Here is a 21419-nt window from a genome sequence, read left to right as displayed (position 1 = left end):
TGTAATCTGAATTTGCCATTAAGCCATGAAAAGGCTTGGGTGTATATATATATATATATATATATATAGTTAAACCTAGTAAGTTCTGTGATTGTTACAGTATTACAGTCTATTGATTGCTTATGATAAGGACATTAACAAGAAATAAAGGGGTAAGTTACCATAAAGATCTCTGGAAATAACAGAAAAAAAAACCAACTTCTTACATTTTCTGTAAAGCACACCAGATTTCCCACTGGCTTCCGTGATAAAATCAGAGGCTTCGTTCTGTGGGGAAAGAACAAGCCCACCTTCAGGTCTGACCCCCGAGGACTTCCCTCAGCATGGCGGGGCCCCGTCTGTGCCGGCGCTCGGCCCCACGCGCAGCGTGGCTGCTCTGCCCACCTGCTGCCTGCCTGCTGCCCGCCTGCCTTCCTTGCCACTAGTTTTGTATTTTCCCTTATTTCTCCCCATCCCCACCCACTCCCCCCGAAAAAAAATCAAAGGAAAAAAAAGAGGAAAGAGAAGAAGGAAGAAGTCTGTGCTCGGGCGGAGTGGGGGGATGCTCCCCACTCATCTCAGTGAGTAGCAGCGGCGTCCTTCAGTATGCCCTCTGCCCAGGCCGCGTTCTGTAGGACACATAGTGACGGGCGTGAGGCTGCCCAGGGCAGAGGCATCACACAGCGAGGCAGGCCTGTGGACACGCCGAGCCCCTTGCGGAGGCCGCTCGTGGAGGCCAGGGTCTTCCGCCCCAACTGTTTACTGTAGGGCACGGTTCTCACACGCAGTGCCTTGTGTGATCTCGTCCGTGAAGCCCACTATTCAAAATATGCGACAGTTGTTATATTAGGTCTCAAAAGCAAAAAGCGAAGTGAGAGTTATTTGCAAAAATGTAAACTATAGCTATGTTTTTGTTATTAGCCAACAAAATTGTCTCTTTAATTGATTACCAAAACACCAGCTGTTTTATGGATGTAAAAGTGACCATGTGTAACAAGTTCTGTGAAAGCTTTTGCAAAATTGAATACTTTTATTTTTAATTATTGTATTTATTTTATATTAAGCCTTTTTTTCTCCTATTTAGCCTTAATCAAGTGAATTTTATAGGCCAGAACACTTCCAAGAAGTGTTGAAAGAAGATTTGTCCTTTTGAAAAATTATTTAAGGAGAAAACTAAATATACTATGATTCTCTATAAGTAATAACGAAAACTGAGAGTAAACATTTACTTGCATTTCAGAATCCTTGAAGCGGTGTCGGAAACGTGATAAATGTAATTCTGAGGTTTTTGTCTTTCCCGTAGCTGAGCCTGTGGAGGATCTGCCATCAGTTCCTGTCTTGAATGCTGCCCAGAGAGATGCCCTGGACAGCTCTGACCTCACGCCAGGGTGAGTCTGGACGGCCATCCCAGTCACTTAGGAGGTCAAGATGATTACTACATTACATGAGCGTTTTTACAGTTTCAGTTGAACTTTGAAGCGAACAAATTACAATTAACTTACCCTATTGAAGCCTGTTTTTATGTCACTGTCATTGAAATTTACATGAACTGAATGTTTCATAAATAGGCTTTTATGAGTCACACTGAAAAGTGGGAGAATATTATCCTAAGGTCCAAATAATCAGCCTACAACTAAACTCTTGCTGCACACCTTGTTTATAATTGAGATCATATGAGGCTCAAATGATAGGTAACTCTTAGGCCTCGGGGGGAGATTTTTAAATCTTTGAGACAGTTTTCCCTACTGTTTGGTTTGCTAGTTACTGCAGCAATTGAGAGGTCACAGTGGAATATTTATCACACCATTGAATGTTTAACGCTTTCGTTCTTAATATCAGGAACTGAATTCAAAGCCAGGCAAACATTTAATGTCAGGATAACCTGGACTTCTGACCCAAGTATGTGATAGAGACATTAATCTGTTTCAAAATGTTTTTTAGCAGATCCTGTAAACACTTTTAATGCATATTTTTTTCGAACCTAAAATATGTATTGACTTTGGACTCCCTAATTTATTAATATATGTTTTTTATAAATTTAAAACTGAAGCATTTTGTGATTTTTTTTTAAGAAATTCAAGCCGATCTATTTAAAATACATTTTTAAAATTATAAGTAAGAAATTGAAAATAGTTTCTGCATGAATTCTTGGTTTAACCTGAAAATATGAACATGTACCCAAGCTACCATTCATGTCACCCCGCCTCACATCTGAGAAGTTTCTCTCTACTGTGTCCTGACCAGTGTGGACAGAACCCTCACGACCCTCTTACTGCCCTCACAGGGCTTCTCATCGCCGTGAACTTCTGAGCCCTGTAAATATTTGCTGTGAATTAGGAAAGCACTTTCCTCCCCTTGCCCTCGGATTTACTCCCATGGATTTTCTTACTTTGGTTAAGTTCCCTGTTTCGTACCCATCCCTGAGGTTTACCACGATGAGGTGAAGCTAGCATACGACTGGTCCAGGAGCTTCTCTGTTGTGTCCTGTGGGAGATTTTTTTCTACCCATTACTTCCTCAGTGCTTTCCTGGGTTGGTTATGTAGTGACATTCCCTTCCTTGAAATTTAGAAAACACTCAATATCGTAGGTCACATCTCTTGTCCTGTTAAATCTTTAAAACCTTCTAAACTTTCCACTTAAAAGACTAGGTCACTCCACAGTTAGTATTTCTAGAAACTTGGACAGACAGTCCTGCACATTCCCGACACTGGTGAATGTCTTCCCTCGGGAGGCCTCCTCTCTCTATCTCCCGGGTGTCTGAGGGGCCACCTCTCTCCTTTCCCAGCAGGACCTCCTATAAGCAGCCGGCTCCCTGCCTTCCCTTCAGCGGTCACTGTGTAGTCCTCTCATGTCTGTGACTTTCCGTGCGGCCCATGTGAGTCCCACTGTAGAGCTTTTGAGGAGGGATCCCAGGAATGCTGTTCTTCCTGAGAATGATGTGGCCACACGTACACGTGTTGTCACGCCTGAAGAGTGATCTCACAAGGAAAAAAGTCGAAGAAGACGGCAAAGCAGGACATTTGTAGCAGCTACTGCACACATGGCCATTAGCCTGTCCAGGACTTACCCCACATCAAAACCCTCCATGCAGACGTGAAGTGAGGCAGCTACAGGAACGTACAACAGTTTTAGCCAGCACTTGGGGAAGAAGCAAGAGCGAACCTGTTTAATAACTGAACGTGCCTCTGTTGAGGACACACTCGGTAGTCGGTGTAAGGAGGGCAGAGGCTGTGGGAAGACCACTGGAAGGGGCGAGAGACACCCGTGATGGGGAGCAGCGTGGTCGTGACCCTCGGGTTCCCCGCAGCCGAGGACGCGGGTGAGGGGACACGCGCCGTGCCGGGGGGTGAGGGAGCCGACCCGACAGCAGAGGCGTGCGCCTGCCGCGAGTGTTGCTCCTGGAGAGCTCTGTGCACAGGCTCGCTGAGCAGCAGGGTGCACGTTGAGGTTTGCCTCCGAATCCTCAGGGGCTCGTCCATCTTCTCAGTCTCCGTTAGCTGAAGGGCGCTGTAGTCGCAGAGGGCTAGGTCACTGCGCCCTGCCCCCGGCTTGTTCTCAGCCCATCGGGGGCATGCTGCGTTTCACCTACTAAGGTCAGCCGTGGCGGATTGAAAACGTGGGACGAAAAAGATTAAATTTTGGCCAAATGTCATCATAAACTGAGAAATAGACTGTCTAATCCCCTGCATTGACTGGAATAGAGTGGAGTTAAATAAGGAGAAATGTAAACGTGTTAGAGACATACACACAGGTCCCCGAACAAGCAGGTGTCGGGCTCTTTTACAAGAAGTGATCATACTTGTACTTTTACAAATTTAGATTCGACCAAAGTACTTCAAGCTGATGATTTTCATTTAGCTTCTTTCTCAGTTTTTCTACTTGTAAAGTGAAAATAATGTGCTATATCTTACCTTACAAGAACATTGAGTTGTAGTTGAAAGTAGTATTTCAAGCTCCTGGGCTAAAAAACATAAAATACGTAAAGGTTCATATAATCACAGCCATTCTTTGGTTTAAACAGTATGTCTCCTTAATTTTTTTTATTCACTTAGGATGGACAATCAGAGGTGACAGTGTTGTGTCTGACTTCAGCTGCTGTGTGTTAAATTTGTGTGAAAGAGCTAGACTCCCGGTGACGTTTTGCATGTCTTTTATGTTGCAGTGGGGAAGGAGCTGCGTTTACACACTCGCGCCCTCATTTGCCTTCCAGGCACGCACAGCCCCAGCCTCATTCTTCAGCCTCAGGTAGTGTATCTGAGAGAGCCAGGAGAGTGCCGTGTGAGTGGTTAACAGGAAAATGATTGAGAATAAACACAAAGGAAAAGTGTCGCATACACACACCGAAGAGGCTTTGTTTCTCTGAGCTGGCTTCTCTTAATAAGATGATCTTCATTTCTCCTTTGTATCTCTTTACCTTGTGTGAAACATGTTAAAATGTTGTAGGCTAAAATGGTTTTATGCAATGCCAGTGACTTTTCTTCTCATGCATTTGAAGGAGGAATAAGAAGGTCTTCATCTATGTCCTATGTCGATGGCGTCATAGGGACATGGCCCAAGGAGAAAAGGTAAGCGAGAGACTTACCCGCCTTCGCAAGAACCCCTTGTTTCCCACCCCACCACCCGTTGCTGGCCACATGACGTAGTGACCATAGTGACAGGTGTCGGGACAGCCTTACCCCCCACTCCCAGGAGGATGTGATTGTGAGAAACGAGGGAGAGAAGAAGTCACACTTCTTCTCAGTGATACCAGATCCTGTCTTTTCTGGGCTTATTTAAGGGTCTTCTCTGTTTTTTAGGTCGTCAGTGCATGGAGTTTCATTTGATATTTCTTTTGATAAAGAAAACGCCGTGCAGAGATCCACCTCCAACCGAGGAATCACTCGTTCCGTTAGTAATGAGGGACTCACCCTGAACAACAACCGCATAGCCAAGAACGTCCGGAAAAATCTGTCCTTCAAGCCAGTGAATGGGGAGGAGGACGCGGGGGGCATCGCAGAGGAGTTTACGGTGGGCTCTCACGGTGACCTGACCACCTACATGCCCCGGAGCCAAGGCGAGCTGAATTCCAACAAGAACACGCACTGCAGGTTCCCCAACGGAGCACTGCACAGCAGGGTGCTTCTCGATGAGCTTGGCAACCAGGTGGGGACCCCGAGCATCGAAGAAGCCTTGCAGATAATCCACGACGCGGAGAAGCCCGCCCGCACCCCAAGGCCAGACCAGCTTGCCAACGGCTTCTTCCTCCACAGCCAGGAGCTGAGCTTCCTGAACGCCGGCGTCCCGCGTAGTCAGTCCAGTCCCGAGAATGTGGGGGACACGCGAGGGGCCTTGAGTCCTGTCACAGACACCACGGAGGTGGACACGGGTATCCACGTGCCCTCGGAAGACATTCCGGAAACCATGGACGAGGACTCGTCCCTGAGAGACTACACTGTGAGCTTGGACTCCGACATGGATGACGCGTCCAAATTCCTGCAGGACTACGACGTGCGGGCCGGCAGCGCCAGAGAAGCCTTGAGCCCCTGTCCCAGCACGGTCAGCACCAAGTCCCAGCCCGGGAGCAGTGCCTCCTCCAGCTCCGGGGTGAAGATGACCAGCTTTGCTGAGCAGAAGTTCAGGAAGCTGAACCACACGGACGGAAAGAGCAGCGGCAGCAGCTCTCAGAAGACCACTCCCGAGGGCTCCGAGCTCAACATTCCCAACATGGTGGCCTGGGCCCCCGCCCCTGAGGACGCAGGCCTCCCGCACGGCCGGGACACCACGCAGCTGCTGGCCTCCGAGGTGGTGCACCTGAGGATGAAGCTGGAGGAGAAGCGGCGGGCGATCGAGGCCCAGAAGAAGAAGATGGAGGCCGCCTTCACCAAGCAGAGGCAGAAGATGGGGAGGACGGCCTTCCTCACCGTGGTGAAGAAGAAAGGCGACGGGGTCTCCCCACTGCGGGAGGAGGCGGCGGGCGCGGAGGACGAGAAGGTGTACACGGAACGGCCGCGCGAGAAGGAGCCGCAGAAGGCGAACGGGCCGAGGAGCAAGTCCCCGGCGGACCCCAAGGAGGGCGCGGAGAGCCCCGCGGGCAGGTGGCCGCCAGCCCCGAGCGCGCCTGGGGACCCCGAGGGGCGGTGGAGCCCGGCTGGGCCCGCGGAGGAGCCGCCGCAGGACGGCGAGCTGCTGGAGCACACACGCTCCATCGAGAGGCTTAACGCGTCCCTGCACGCGCTGCAGCGGGAGATGCGGCGCCTGGCGCTGCAGCAGGAGGCGCTGATGCACATGCGCGAGCAGCAGGCCTGGGTCATCTCCCCGCCCCCGCCCTCCCCGCACCGGCCAGCGCGGGAGGCGCCGCGCCCGGCCCACCAGTCCCCGCAGGCCGCGCCCAAGAAGAGCGCGTCCTTCTCAGTCAAAAATCAAAGGACTCCCAGGCCCAGCGAGCTCAAGATCACGCCCCTGCACCGCACGCTGACGCCCCCGCGGTCTGTGGACAGCCTCCCACGGCTCCGAAGGTTCTCCCCAAGTCAGGTTCCCATCCAGACGCGGTCCTTCGTGTGTCTGGGCGACGACGGAGAGCCTCGGGCCCAGGAGTCTGGGCGCAGGGACGGGGCGAAGGAGGAGGAGGAGGGGTCGGCGGGGCCTCCGGAGCACGGGGAGGCCCGGCCCCCGCCCTCGGCGGCCCCCGAGGGCCCGGCCGCCCCGGCCCCGGAGGCCGCGTACCCTGCACCCAGCGAGGACCCCCCGAGTCAGCCCGCAGAGCTGCCTTCCAAACCCAGTGTCCCGCCAGCAGCTCCTAAAAGCGTTAATCTGATTGAAGTCTCCCTCTCAGATTTGAAACCCCCTGAAAAGGCTGACGTATCTGTTGAAAAGTATGATGGAGAAAGTGATAAAGAACAAGTTGATGAGGACCAGAAAGTATGCTGTGGCTTCTTTTTTAAGGTAAAACTACCTGCACGGCCGTAGGCCTCCTCTCCCTCCGCTGCTCGTGCGCACGCGCGCTTCTTGAGCAGCAGGACCTCCGTTAGGGTCTGCCCGTAATCCTGGGCTATGTTCTGGTCCACCCCTGTGGACTGCGGTTCCGGTCAGGCACTCTGGTTTCTGGAGCAGTCTTTCATCATGTCGTGGAATGTGGGGAGACCTGCTGTTTTTGCCCCCTGCTTGTCTCTCACTTTGACCAAAGCCTTTTGAGAACCAAGTGATTCACTCTTGCAAAAGATACTCGGTTGCCAGTTTGTAAAAAAAAGGTTATAACTTGGCATTGCACACAAATCTGTTTCAGTTTGTTTTCTTAGTATTGACCATCTTCTAACACACTTTTTTTAAAAAAATATTTTTAAAAACTGACCAGACAGAATCTTGCAAGATGAAATGTTAGAAATATAGTTTGAGCAGTTGTCATTGGAATAGCTCCTCTGGAAGCACTGATGCGAGTGTCGCTTATGGCCCCAATCTCAAGTTTGGTGTTTGATGTAACCTACGTTTATAGGCTACTGCAGCCAGCTAACCCAAGTCCTGCACAGTATCACCTTGTGATGGTAACATCCGGACACTTAGCATAGGTACCAGAGCAAGGAAGGCCTAGTATTCAAGTTTTTCTCCCATCATTCTTTTTTTCATCTTTATATTGTTCTGTGTTTTCCAAACTCTTACAGGGAAGAGTGTGGTTTTTATCATCAGAAACATGGACATGTGTGCTACTCATGTTTCTTTTTTTAAAAAGTTAAGAGACCAAAGTATATCGTTTCTAATTCTCTGCAATTTAGAATATAGAAAGACAGCCTTCAGTGGCAACAGTCTATACGTGCACGTTTTCTGGAGTCCTATTAGAGTCAGAACTGAGAATTCGGAAGTGGTTGCAGCCGCTTGCTTTGGATCATTAAATATTGGGAACGGATAAGTTGCTTTGAAGTTGGTCATAGAGAGATGGCCCTCTCGACCCTTTTCAATGTTTAGACACTTAAATGTGAGTTGTGTGTTTTTGTTTCCTAACTGTGTGAGACTCCTGTTAATGTTTTCTAATAGACTGCTGCTGTAGACAGTAACGGATGTGTTTAACTGTAGAGACTTGCTACCTCTGCTCCCTCGGAGGAGAGCAGAGGGGGTCCTCGGGTGTCCACTGTGCCCTCCTTTCCTCACTTCTGTCTTCGCCGCCCGGTACTCGGCCCTCAGGCCGCGGTCACAGCTCGTCATGGGCTCCCCGCGTCGGCCTGGTCCCTTCACACCGCCTCTGGGGAGCGGAGTCCGCAGGGTCTCTTAGAGTTGCCTGTTGGATAAAGCGCCGCCCCTCAGCCTGTGATGGGGCCCCTCACAGACGAACCCGCCGAGCCCTGGTCCACCCTCTCCCCGAAGCTCCCGCCGGGATGTCCTGTCGGGCTCACTTCGGTCCTCCTCTGTGCGCCGCAGCCTTGCGTGGTTCTGGGGGTAGACGCAGAATCTTCTCCTTCAGCGTTCTCAGAGTGACGCTGCTGAGCCGGCCTTTCCAGCCACCTCGTGAGTTGCTTCTGTCACGGTTTCTCTTAGACCGTGAACTCGGTAGGCACCGCGTCTTCGCATCCGCAGAGTGTGTGCAGCTTGTCTGACGCGGACGTGTGTGTTCGGCCTGGCTGTTTACAGGCTGTCTTCTGACTTGCTCTGTTCTGAGCGCATCTGTCGCTGAGTTTCTGTGCCCCTCCCTCTCCCCCGGCTGGTGGGGATCTAGAAGCTCCTTCACCTGAGGAGCCCTGTCCTGTTCACATCTGACTGTCCTTTGTGCCCAGCACCATGCTGGGCATGCATCAGAACCGCTTCTGCAGGTGCTTCCTCCTGACCTCTGAGAACTCAGGCCCTGAGAGTTTGCTTAGGAGCCAGGCCGGCTCAGGAGGCCCAGGGTCCACCTTCTAGCTAAGCCCTGGGCTCAGGAGTGTCATTTCACTCGTCTCCTCTTCCGTGGGAGAGCCTGCAGTGCAGTGCAGAACCCAGCGAGCAAACTGTCAGCACGTCCACTTAAAAAAATCGGGCAGCAGGAATTTCATTTATGTGATACAACTTTGGGTAGCTATTTCTTTTGGTGCTTTTTCTTGACTTTTCTACATTAAGTGTGTATTCTAAATACAACTTCAACGTAATTTTGAAATGTGTGGGGAAACTCTCCACTCTGTAAATTATTTATCAGGGCCCAGAAAACTTTTTTTTTTCCGTTTTATGGTGTTCTTTGCTGACTTCCTAAGTTTTGAAAACACGTAATCAAAGAAGTTTGTGTCTCTTGTTATTTGATAAAAGTATTGCCTCTTCCATTCATTTCTTCTTCATCATTTTGGAACATGTCCATCTGTGGTGGGGTTAGAATAAGATTCGGTGGGTGATTTGAATTCTCAGCTCTAAGAGTAACCACTACATGTGGCCTCAGCCATTGAAAATGAGGATATTGGTACCTTAGATGTTTCCTCCTCCTCAATGACATTCATTCCCTAGGATGATCAAAAAGCAGAAAATGACATGGCCATGAAACGGGCAGCTTTGTTGGAGAAACGATTAAGAAGAGAGAAGGAGACCCAGCTCCGGAAGCAGCAGCTGGAAGCCGAGATGGAGCACAAGAAAGAGGAGACCAGGTGGGGGCGGGGGGCGGGGGCGTCCTGCTGACTCGTCAGCACCTTCCTGGGATGCGAGGCAGCTAGATGACTGCTGCTTTGGGGTGCTTCTTAGGGGTCACTGTAGTTAAGTATTGGCTGCATGTTTTATCCCAAGCTTGAAACATTAATTTAAAATAATTTTCCTGGGTTTTTGTCAAACACACACATTTTTAGAGTGGTTATTTATTAATGATATAGTTAGTGACCGCGGTTGTCCCAGGTACACTTTAAATGGAGCGTTTTCCAGGTGCTGACTTGCTCACCGCCCCCCACCCCCCCTTCACACACGCTCACCGCCCCCCACCCCGCCTCACGCACACTCATCCCTCTCACACATGCTCACCACCCCCCCATGCACGCTCACTGCCCCTCACCACCCGTCACGCACGCTCATCCTCCTCACATGCTCACCGCCCCCTCACACACACTTACTGCCCCTCACGCACGCTCACCCCCTCAACCCCCTCACGCACACTCACTGCCCCTCCCGCTCACTCACCGCCCCTCATGCTCACTCACCGCCCCTCACGCACGCTCACCACCCCCCAACCCCCTCACGCACACTCATCCCTCTCACACATGCTCACCACCCCCCCATGCACGCTCACTGCCCCTCACCACCCGTCACGCACGCTCATCCTCCTCACATGCTCACCGCCCCCTCACACACACTTACTGCCCCTCACGCACGCTCACCACCCCCCAACCCCCTCACGCACACTCATCCCTCTCACACATGCTCACCACCCCCCCATGCACGCTCACTGCCACTCACCACCCGTCACGCACGCTCATTCTCCTCACACACGCTCACCGCCCCCTCACACACACTTACTGCCCCTCACGCACGCTCACCGCTTCTCACCCCTGCTTCACGCATGCTCACGGGTCCTTACCCCTCTCACGCACAGCACGATCACCGCCCCTCACCACCCCTCACGCACGCTCACCCCCTCAACCCCCTCACGCACGCTCACTGCCCCTCACACTCACTCACCCCCTCATCCCCTCTCACACGCTCACTGCTCGGTCTCCAGGCGCAGGACAGAGGAGGAGCGGCAGAAGAAGGAGGACGAGCGGGCGCGCCGCGAGTTCATCCGGCAGGAGTACCTGCGGCGCAAGCAGCTCAAGCTCATGGAGGACATGGACACCGTCCTCAAGCCCCGGCCTCAGGCGGCCCGGCAGAAGAAGCAGCGGCCCAAGTCCATCCACAGGGACCACCTCGAGTCCCCCAAGACGCCCGTGAAAGGCCCCCCAGGTAACGGGCGCATGGTGAGGCGGCTTAAAGCAGACCCCAGCTCGGCAGTGGCGTGGAGACGCGGGGGGCACTGAACTAGGCAGGAAAGCTTCCTGCGAGTGCAGCCTGTTACGTGTGCATGCATCTGGCCAACAGCACACTCGAGTGCTCACATCCAGCTTGAACAAGAGCCCGGTGGGCGCTCGCCCTCACATACCATCCCCTGGGGTTGTCACCGGCCCTGTCTGCCCTGCAAATGTAGGGGTAAACGTTGCGTGCATGAAACATGTAAGGAACACATCAGTGTAACAGGGAATAGAAGATCAGGAGTTCATGAGTCCCTCCTCTAAAATATAAATGGCAAAAATCTAAATTTGTGATTTCTGGAGTTGAGATAATATATCTTTTTTCTAAATTCAACATTGTTGTTTAGTCGCTAAGTCACGTCTGACTCTTTGCGACCCCATGGACTGTAGTCCACCAGGCTCCTCTATTCATGGGGTTTTCTAGACAAGAATACTGAAGTGAGTTGCCTGCCCTCCTCCGGGAGATCTTCCCGACCCAGGGATCAAACCCGACTCTCCTACTTAACCAGCAGATTCTTTACCACTGAGCCACCTTGGACTCTTATTTTTTTAATGTTTCCTTTATTAAAACTAAATCCCATGGAAGATTTTAGAGAATTACTATAGTTATTCTAATACTGAAGGAAAATAATAATAACACTGGCTATTTAAAGAGAACTGTTAAAAAAAATAAAATAGACATAGAAAACAGTTGCCAAAGGGTAATGGAGTGGGGTGTTAGGATGCTGGTGTTAACATATACCCATGACTATATATAAATTAGACACACAACAGGAACTTACTGTGCAGCACAGAGAACTATAATGGGGAGAATCTGGGCAAGAAGTGTGTGTGTGTATATGTCATACAACGGAATCACTTTGCTTATACCAAAAGCTAACACAGCATTGTAGATTAACTATCCTTCAATTAAAAAAGTAAAGAGAACTCCGCGTTTTGTAGTCAGTGAAAACTTTTGATATCTAGTATTGGCTGAAATTAACAAATTGGTTTGCCAGCTGGGAATTCAGTTCAGTTGCTCAGTCATGTCCGACTCTTTGTGACCCCATGGGCTGCAGCACACCAGGCTTCCCTGTCCATCACCAACTTCTGGAGTTTACTCAAACTCAGGTTCACTGAGCCGGTGATGCCATCCAACCATCTCATCCTCTGTCATCCCCTTCTCCTCTGGCTTTCAATCTTTTCCAGCATCAGGGTCTTTTCAAACGAGTCAGTTCTTTGCATCAGGTGGCCAAAGCATTGGAGTTTCAGCATCAGTCCTTCCAATGAACACCCAGGACTGATTTCCTTTAGGATGGACGGGTTGGATCTCCTTGATGTCCAAGAGATTCTCAAGAGTCTTCTCCAACACCACGGTTCAAAAGCATCAATTCTTTGGCGCTCAGCTTTCTTTATAGTCCAACTCTCACATCCACTCATGACTACTGGAAAAACCATAGCTTTGACTAGACGGACCTTTGTCGGCACAGTAATGTCTCTGCTTTTTAATATGCCGTCTAGGTTGGTCATAGCTTTTCTTCCAGGGAGCAAGTGTCTTTTAATTTCATGGCTGCAGTCACTATCTACAGTGATTTTGGAACCAAAAAAAATAAAGTCTGTCACTGTTTCCATTGTTTCCCCATCTATTTGCCATGAAGTGATGGGACCAGATGCCATGATCTTAGTTTTCTGAATGTTGAGCTTTAAGCCAACTTTTTCACTCTCCTCTTTCACTTTCATCAAGAGGCTCTTTAGTTCTTCCCTTTCTGCCATGGGGTGGTGTCATCTGCATATCTGAGCTTATTGATATTTCTCCCGGCAATCTTGATTCCAGCTTGTGCTTTATCCAGCCCAGAATTACCTGGGAATTAGATGTTTAGATATTCCTAAAATATATTTTGTTCTTCGTGTTAATTTCTCTGTTAATTTTTCTTTTGTTAGCTTTTTTCCTTATAAGCACTCATTTATTAGCACTTTGTGTTGGAATAATTAACTTTATCCTTTTTTTCCCTCAGTTTTGTTGAGATGTAATTGGTGTATAGCACTTCGTAAGTTTAAAGATGCACAGTCTAGTGATTTGATCTGCATACATCATGAAGTGGTACCCACAGTAAATCTACTGAGCATCCGTCATCTTAAATAGATAAAACATTTCAGAAGAAGAAAAACGCGTCTTCCCCTTGTGCTGAGAACGCCTGGGCCCCTCTCTCAGCAGCTGTCATGCGGTGTGTCACACAGCAGCATTAGGGAAATTATAGCCTGAGCACCCTGCTGTCGTCGCGTCCCCAGGACTGTGTGTTTATAACTGGAAGTTGCACCTTTTGACCACCTTCATCCAGTTGACCCTCCCCCCGCCTCTGGTAGCCACAAATCTGATCTTTTTCTATGAGTTTGTTTGTTAAAGTACAGTTGACCTACAACACTGTGTTAGTTCCTGTTATACAACATAGTGATTCAAAATGATCACCAGGCTTAATCTAGTTACCATGTGTCGCTGCGCGAAGACTTTATGTAGTGACTGACCGCACTCCCCACAGCATACATGTCAGCTGCCTGACTCGTTTATCTCGTAACTTGAGGTCTGTACCTCTCAATCTCCCTCACTTATTTCATTAGTTCTCAAAAGTAGGTTCCTTGCCTGTTTTAAATAAATTATGCATATATGCAGGCAGGCATATTATGTATCTAAAAAGAAAAAGAAACTATACAAGCTCAACTTTCATACACTGGTATTACCTAACGAACACTCTTACCTAGTTGCTCCTTTTAAATTTCTAATTTTTATTCAGGATCACAAATGTGTTGTGTCCTTTCAGTCTCGAGCCTTTCCTTGGCGTCACTGAACACGGGCGACAGCGAGAGCCTGCACTCAGGGAAGAGGACCCCGAGGTGAGCCACAGCGCAGACGTCCTCCTGGGAACAGGACGTTATTGTACAGTGAATGCACCATAGTCACAGGCGCTTATGAGTTTTGCTGATTAGGACAGTTTGAGTGCTTTTTTTAAAAAATATATGTGATGAAGTCTGTTCATCTTTCAGATTTTTATCTTTTGGATTGCAGAATAATGACGTCAGCAGGATAGTGCCCGTAACTGTTGGTCAGCCACTGCTGTTGCGGCTGCGATGCAGTCGAGCTTGAAGCAGAAAGTCCTCGTGCGTGTGCACCAGCCACTCAAGTTTCCCCCTCAGAGTAATCCCAGAGGAAGTGGCTTGTGACTTAGGAGAGCTCCTTTGTACGCTCTCTCTTTCTCAAGGATATGTTGGGTTGGCCAAAAGTTAGTTTGAGGTTTCAAACCACCTTATGGAAAAAAGCAGAATGAACTTTTTGACCAACCCAGTATATATGTTAGAAGCTAAAGCTCAGTATTTCATGGTCTTACGAAGCATGTTATAATGGAGCACCCATAGAAAAGAAGGTTCCTAGTGAAGGTCGTCAGGTACTGCCAGTTGTCCTGCGGGAACATTCACCTGTCCTCCACAGGTGCTCAGGGGGCTCACTGAGGTCTCGGCTATGCGGCTGGGAACGAGACAGAGTGACCACCATCTTCTTCTTGTTAAGCCTCTCACCTATATCCCCCTGAGCCCCAAATGTTTTTTCTCTATATGAGACATTACAACTCATGTCTTATATTATTCAGATCAGAGTCTGTAGAAGGCTTCTTATCTCCGAGCCGGTGTGGCAGCCGGAACGGCGAGAAGGACTGGGAGAACGCATCCACCACGTCGTCCGTGGCCTCAGGCACGGAGTACACAGGTGAGTGCCCGCCCGTCCTTGGGAGGCGATTGGACAGGGGCTGAGATGCGACGCAGGGTGTGCTGCACACGGAAGACCGATGGAAACAGTGACTAAGGCGGGCGGTCACTTCCCAGGTAAGTCAGTGTCTGTGATACGGTTCCACTCAGAATGGTGGTGACTTGTCCCAGATGAATTCAGTTTCAAAGAAATAGCAATACCACTCAGCCCTCAGCCCCCCACTTCTCCCTTAAAAGCCCTGCCCGGCTCTGTGTTGTAGTTTGGTCTTACAGAGGTCCCTCCGCCCCACGTCAGTAATGAGCGCTGGGAACAGCTCGACTCCGCCAAGTCCTTCCCCTCATGCTGGGCCTTCAGGGTCTGGAACTGCGAATGTGGAGCAAGGAGAGGCTCTGAAAGATACAGGAAGGCCCCCGGTCTTGCTCTGTTGGGGAGGCATTGTTGAAGGAGAGGCACACAGAATAGCGTGGGTGAGAACTAAAGAAATGCAGCAGGAGAGGGAGGGGGAGGCCGTGGAGAGGTAGGTGGGAGGGGCAGAGGTGCTGGGGACCACCCGCACCCCGCCGGCATCCGCGTGACCCCCGAGTGGTACCCAGAGGCCCAGGGGCGCAGAGCTTGCTGACTCCCCATGAGCTGTGTCCTCCCTACCCTGTGGCTCCAGCCGGCCCAGCAGCCTTTCAAGTCAGTGCAGCAGCCTTGTCTGTCAGCCCCGAGGGGGCCCAGGCCTGCAGGGCTGTTAGACACCCAGTGAATCTTCCAGGCATTGCGTGGCTGCAGGCCCACTGGTAGCTCTGAGTCAGCCATGGTAGGAGTAATTTACTCCAGATATAGGTAAACATTACAAATCAGGGCTAATTTTTTTCTCTTCCAAAGCACTGGTTTCTCTACATACTTACTGAAGGCCTCCTGGGGGAGGTGAGTGTGAGGGAGGAGGAGGCCTTCTCAGGTGCACACGTTCCAGGAAAGTGGCAGAAAGTGCTGCCCTCCAGGCCACCTCGGGAGGCCAGCGGAGACCCACGAGGTGTAACCCTGCGGATAAAACCGTGTCCTGACCGGAGCAGGGCAGTCAGGGGCCTTCATGTTAGAGTTTAATCAGCGTAGGAACAATTGTATCATTTAAACGTAAGTAGTATTTCTGACTTAGGAATGTTATTTTTACTGTTATTGTTATTAAATTCTTATCATAGGACCAAAGCTCTTCAAAGAACCCAGTGCAAAATCCAATAAGCACATAATACAAAATGCTTTAGCTCATTGCTGTTTGGCTGGAAAAGTAAATGAAGGTCAGAAGAAAAAAATACTGGAGGTAAGCAAGTTTGCATGAAAGTTAGGTTGGACAACATGTTAAAACTGTCGGAGTCTTCTCTTTCAATTCAAGAAAAAGCACTTCTTAGGGACTCCTAGAATTTCAGCTGCATGTGAAGGGTCTGTAACTATGTTTTCATTATTAGATGGACTTAACTTTCAGATGGGATTCTGGAAGACTGCACATTTCATTCAAGACTAGGCATAGACTTAAGATGAAAATATAAAATTATGAAATATTTTTTTCCCTAGAGTTACTCAGTCACATTTCATAAACATAGATTGCGTGATTTGCCTTTTTTAAAATGGAGCTGTGTCGCAAAGGAGATGGCCAGTGCCTGGTTGTCAGTGGTAGAGATTCAGCAGGTCCTGTAGACCGTGAAGTTCCTCCGGGATCTTGATTCTGGCACAGCCAGCAGGTCCCCGGCTGCAAGGTGTCCGCACACGGTTCGGCCCCAGTGTGCTGGGCTTGTATTACTTGTGCCTCATCTTAGCCGTTTACGAGTTTCTGTTTTAAATTACGTGTCAGGAAATGTCATACAGCTGAAGGAATTGTGTTCAGCAAAACGTCTAAGGGCTTTTATTGTTGTCTTGTTTCTAATCCTGAAGGAAATGGAGAAGTCAGATGCCAACAACTTCCTGATCTTGTTCCGGGATTCAGGCTGCCAGTTCAGGTCTCTGTACACTTACTGCCCAGAGACTGAAGAGATCAGTAAGCTGACTGGGATAGGCCCTAAGTCTATCACTAAAAAGATGATCGAGGGCCTTTACAAATACAATTCTGACAGGAAACAGTTCAGCCACATACCCGCTAAAACTTTATCTGCCAGTGTTGATGCAATTACCATTCACAGCCATTTGTGGCAGGCCAAGAGGCCAGTGACGCCCAAAAAACTGTTACCCACTAAAGCATAGGAACTGGGAGATGCCCGCTTCTGAGCATCCGTGGTGAGTTTGCAGTTCATCCCTCCTGCCTACAGAAATCCTCTCTAATTGCCAGCAGACTTTATTCATTGAGACTGGACGTTCAGCCCTGTTGTCATGACAACTGGAATGTAGACCCCCGTGCTAGAGTGTGGAGACGCACCGCAGTGACAGCCCAGGTGATGGCGGGCGTCTGGCTCACAGGTGGGGGTTCGCCTGCTGGGCCCTTGGCTCAGTGGAGCACGGAGTTCTCGCGGACACTAGTGGAAGTATGGCTGGGAGTACCAGTTGTGTGTTTTGTTTGTTGCTTTTTTTTTTAGCTTTTTAATGTATATGAGTGTCTTCAGATGCTTTATTTTGCTATTTTTCTCCCCTGAGAGTTTGTTCCAGGATAACGTTTGTATTTGGTTTCATGTGGCGATCACGAGAGTAGGAAATAGGCCTGCGGAGGTACCTCGCGCCTTTCTTAGGATGCGGAGAGAAACACTAGTTAGTGCTAGTTTTCCAGTAACCCTCATGCTTTAGTGGTGTCAGAGCATTTGCCGAATTACCCTGCGAAGTATTTACAGTTCTGTATTTATTATTCACTCAAGTATTAACATTTTTCTATGAAACAAGAGGAGTTGTTATAAAGAGCTGCTATAGTTCACTTAAAACCACACGAGCTTAACCAAGAAGATGTTATAAGAAGTTGCTGATTAAATCAGTGCTGGTTTTACACCACTTCTGGCCAACTCAGAATAATTTAGATTGTCCTTTTAACAAGAAGGCTTTCTGTCTCCTGAAGCTTGTCACTCTCTAAGCTGGCAGAAGTGAATGGCACTCTGACAGCAGTCTGCACCTGAGGACGGAAGGCTTCCTGCTACGGCCCTCGAGGTCTTTCCGTTGTATTTATAACTGATACAAAAGTTATATTTAGAGTTTTTAAACATGTACAAAGGGCTACGTTTTAATTTTAAAACGGCTTCACCTTCTTTCACTGATCCTGAGTTTTTCTTCTTTTTTATCCTTTTCAAGCGGGAAGCTTAGATTAAGTGCACACCTGAACTCTCCCCTACGTGACCTCTGTCCCTTGAGCAGTGCGCACCGGAGGGTTAGCTGGGGAAAACTTCATTCTCAGGAAAAGACTTGAATGACTCTGTGACCGTGTTACGTTTCAGTGTTGTGACAATGTGTAGACTTCGAGGGAAAGACAGTGTTGTAGCATATACGAGATGCATAGTCTGTTTTCTTTAATGGGAAGTAGAGACTAAAATATATACATTTCTCTGATTGAGTTGTTCAGAGAAATAACTACTATCTCATATGATGATGTATTCACATATTTTTTAAAGAGATTGGAGTGAAGTGTCCCTGGACTGTGCTTCCCTCTTATTATAAGGCCTTAGGCATCAGTGCGTCTGGGCTATCAACATCTTCTCAAATGCTGTCAATATTTTACTGTAATTTATGTTCTTATATTTATGTATATTTGTTTAAACTGTAAAAAAGAAAATTTCACAGATTTTTTTCCAATACCTGTGCAAGATATATGTGTAGCTCAGAACTATTTGTGATCTGCTGTTTGCATGTAAAGGACCAGGATGTATGTAACTCTTATATTTTAGGTGTATACATACTGTGTATATAATGTATGAAGAGTAAACTGAGGGATTGCACATGTTACCATTTTGGTCACAATTAGAAGGAAATGATTGTCAAATAGATTGACTAGTTTAAAAAAATAGTAAGTGAATCTAATCGAAATGTGGTAATAGTCAAAAGGAGAATTAACAAGCCTTCAACATTACTAAATTAGTTCTTTTTAATCAATGAAATTTCCCTTATCAAAGCAATCTTCTTGGTGATATTACTTGGCCATTAAATTTTTTTAAACTGGATGCAAGACAATGGAGGAAGTAACTAAAACCAGACAGGACCACGCTTTACCCTCAAATCTGTGTGTGTCCGGTGGGGTTCGTAAGGTCTGGAGATAGAATGTGAATATTGCCACAAAAGTTCCCTGCTCTCAGTATGATGTTTTACTTTATTCATGCGGAAAGAATATGGATATATTTAAGTCTGTGGATTTTTTTTTAAATTATGTTTTTAAAAGTATACAAATGAGAATTATGCTATTTCATAAAGTCTGGAGATAGTCATCAACTTACTGAAACACATCGGTGCTTCTCATCATTGGAGGTCACGTTGTTGGATAATTATTCAGCTCAGTTTGCCAGACCCTCGTCGTGGCCACCAGCACGGCCTGTCAGGTTCTGCCGTGTGACGGGCGTTGGAGAGCTTCTCATTCCCCTTAGCTGCTCAGTTGTGTTATGACTGTTACAGTTCAGGTGGCTGTTTTTAAAGCCAAATCCAGCTTTTTAATTGTGGTTCCATGGGCACTTGGGGCGATGTGCAGTGTCTGGTGTGCGTAACTGTCCACTCTGGAGCGTTGCTTACAGGTTTTTTACGATGCTATGCTGTAAAATACTGTCATCTTTGCTACTTCCTGGTACAGTGTAGTTTTCCCCTTTCATTTGAATAAAAGCATGGCACCAAATGTCCCTTTCTGTTTCTCGATTAAAATACGGGGTCTTGGGGCTAATATTTGAACCTGGGCAAACACATCACATGGTTTTCCTGTCTCTTAACCTCTGTTTAAATTGAACAATTTAGGTATTCATGAGAGGTGATTAATACTAGAAGTTGTTTGAATCCTTACTTAGGCAATGTTGAAAGTCTGTCGCTTTCTGTGCTTGGCTCAGACGGTCTACACAGTGGTGCAAAAACATTTGTGCTCACCTTGCATTAATTTTGCCTGTATTTCTCCCTTTTTTTTTTTGGTGAATTGATAATTAAAATGCCAGAATTAACCCTCTGTGCCTCTATAAGTGAATGTCTGCTGAGCTCGCCTGGCTCCGGCAGCAGTGGGAGCCAGGGCTCGACAATTATTCCATAAGCTTCATTTTGATTTTGCAGATTCTCCTCATTCAGACCAGAGCAGTTAAAGAAAAACCTAAAAACTGTGTGAAGGGAAAGTGTTAGTCACTCAGTTGTGTCCAACTCTGACGTCTGCACTATAGCCCGCCAGGCTCCTCTGTCCATGGGATTCTTCAGGGAAGAATGCTGGAGTGGGGAACCATTCCCTTCTCCAGGAGAACTTCCAAGGATTGAAAACCCGCGTCTCCTGCATTGCAGGCAGATTTTTTACCACCTGAGCCACCAGGGAAGCCACCCCTACTTTCCAGCTAAAGATAGTTTTGCCCTCAAAATAAGAACCCTGAGGTGGCTTTTCTGGTCCGATGCCCTCTGGTTGCACACACTGTTCCCTGGGACCTGGGGGCATCTTGAAATTCCAGACTGCTGTCCCCTGAGGGCGAGCTTCTCCCCTCCTCTCTGGCCCCAGCTCTCCTGCACGTGCAGCGTCTCAGGCCCAGCTTGCCCCTGCGCTTTCTGCCAGGCCTGCAGCCTCCGTTGGCACAGACACCTCCATACAACCTGGCCTCCAGCCCAAAAGCTCCCTGCTCCCGCCACCACTGTGCGTCTCACCCCTCACCCGGAAGTTCACGGCCTTTCTGCAGCTCAGCCAGCTCAGAAACCAGTCTTTGACCTTCCGGGGAGGCCCGCGCCCCCAGCAGCCGCCAGCCGCTGAGCGCAAGCCTTCAGCGCCCTCCCTTCCTCCTCTCCAGTCCAGCATGGAGGCGCCCGGGCCTGGAGTCCCCACGCATTGCACCCCCCGAACCTCGATCCACCCCAGCCCCCTGCCTGAGCACCAGGCCGTCCCATCTGCAGGTGAGACCGGGGTCCTGATGCACCTGCACAAGCCCGGCTCAGCCCAGCCCACTGAAGTCCTCCCAGCCCGCCCTGCCCGGTCACAGCAGCCTGCAGGAAAATCCCCAGTAGACACTGAAGCTAAGGCAAGTGTGGCATTTCGAGATAAGTCACAAAGTCGCCGTGAGAAAGATCCGACTGTTAGGACCTCCTCAGCTCCTCGCGTGAATGCCAAGTCAGGAGGGTGACTCCGGACGTCACCCTGTTGACCACAGTGCCCCCACACAGCCCTCTCCTCAAGGCCAGCCGAGGAAACAGGATGCCAGGTCTGCCCACCTCCCAGCCATTCTGCGCTAAAGACATTTTTTGTCTTTTGTTAGCTGACAGGTGGGCGTCTGCCCTGTTAGGATGGGCAGCATGGCGTGGGAAGGGCAGACTCACAGCAGCAAAAGGGCTGGGCCCCGCCCTGCGCCCCCTGGCCCCCTCCCCGCGCCCCCGCCCTGCGGTGAGTCCTGCCTCGGTGGTTAGAGACGGGCTGAGATCTCTGGGAAGTAACGCGGTGCTGGTGAGCAGCCCTGGCGGCCTGAGTAATCACCGCCCAGACCTGAGACTTCCTCTCCAAACACCCCGGGGCCCTGTCCTGCCAGGGGACTTCCCTGCCGCTCTCCTCTGGGTTCCTGCGGCCTTGGTCTGCAGCCCCGAAGGAGGAGATGGAATCTCGCTTTCCTTGAAAGCTGCCCTCTTCCTCTCACCCCTGACCCACCTTCCCCAGGCCAGCAGTGAGGTTGCAGCCTGGGACACTTTCACTCTGAGTCAC

The 21419-nt window shown here is 49.2% G+C and overlaps 1 protein-coding gene across 4 annotated transcripts in view; it reads left to right on the top strand.

The window, feature by feature from the left end:
• Window positions 1–19391, top strand: part of CAMSAP2 (calmodulin regulated spectrin associated protein family member 2) — a 98637-nt gene extending 79246 nt beyond the window's left edge. For 2 of the 4 annotated variants that reach the window (XM_081491988.1, XM_081491987.1), the window contains 10 exons: window positions 1283–1354; window positions 4175–4225; window positions 4476–4545; window positions 4777–6901; window positions 9413–9549; window positions 10608–10828; window positions 13689–13761; window positions 14511–14626; window positions 15811–15929; window positions 16538–19391. In XM_081491988.1, the coding sequence (XP_081348114.1) occupies window positions 1283–1354; window positions 4175–4225; window positions 4476–4545; window positions 4777–6901; window positions 9413–9549; window positions 10608–10828; window positions 13689–13761; window positions 14511–14626; window positions 15811–15929; window positions 16538–16843 (3290 nt within the window). In that variant the 3' untranslated portion in view covers window positions 16844–19391. Of the gene's footprint in view, window positions 1–1282; window positions 1368–4142; window positions 4226–4475; window positions 4546–4776; window positions 6902–9412; window positions 9550–10607; window positions 10829–13688; window positions 13762–14510; window positions 14627–15810; window positions 15930–16537 lie in introns of all 4 variants that reach the window. The other 2 variants (XM_081491986.1, XM_081491985.1) reach the window with 1 other exon arrangement.
• Window positions 19392–21419: the final 2028 nt, after the last annotated feature.

This window comes from Giraffa tippelskirchi, chromosome 5, assembly GCF_054371585.1.
Source record: "Giraffa tippelskirchi isolate mGirTip1 chromosome 5, T2T-mGirTip1v1.2.pri, whole genome shotgun sequence".
Lineage (NCBI taxonomy): Eukaryota > Metazoa > Chordata > Mammalia > Artiodactyla > Giraffidae > Giraffa > Giraffa tippelskirchi.
This window is presented reverse-complemented; position numbering and strand designations above follow the sequence as displayed.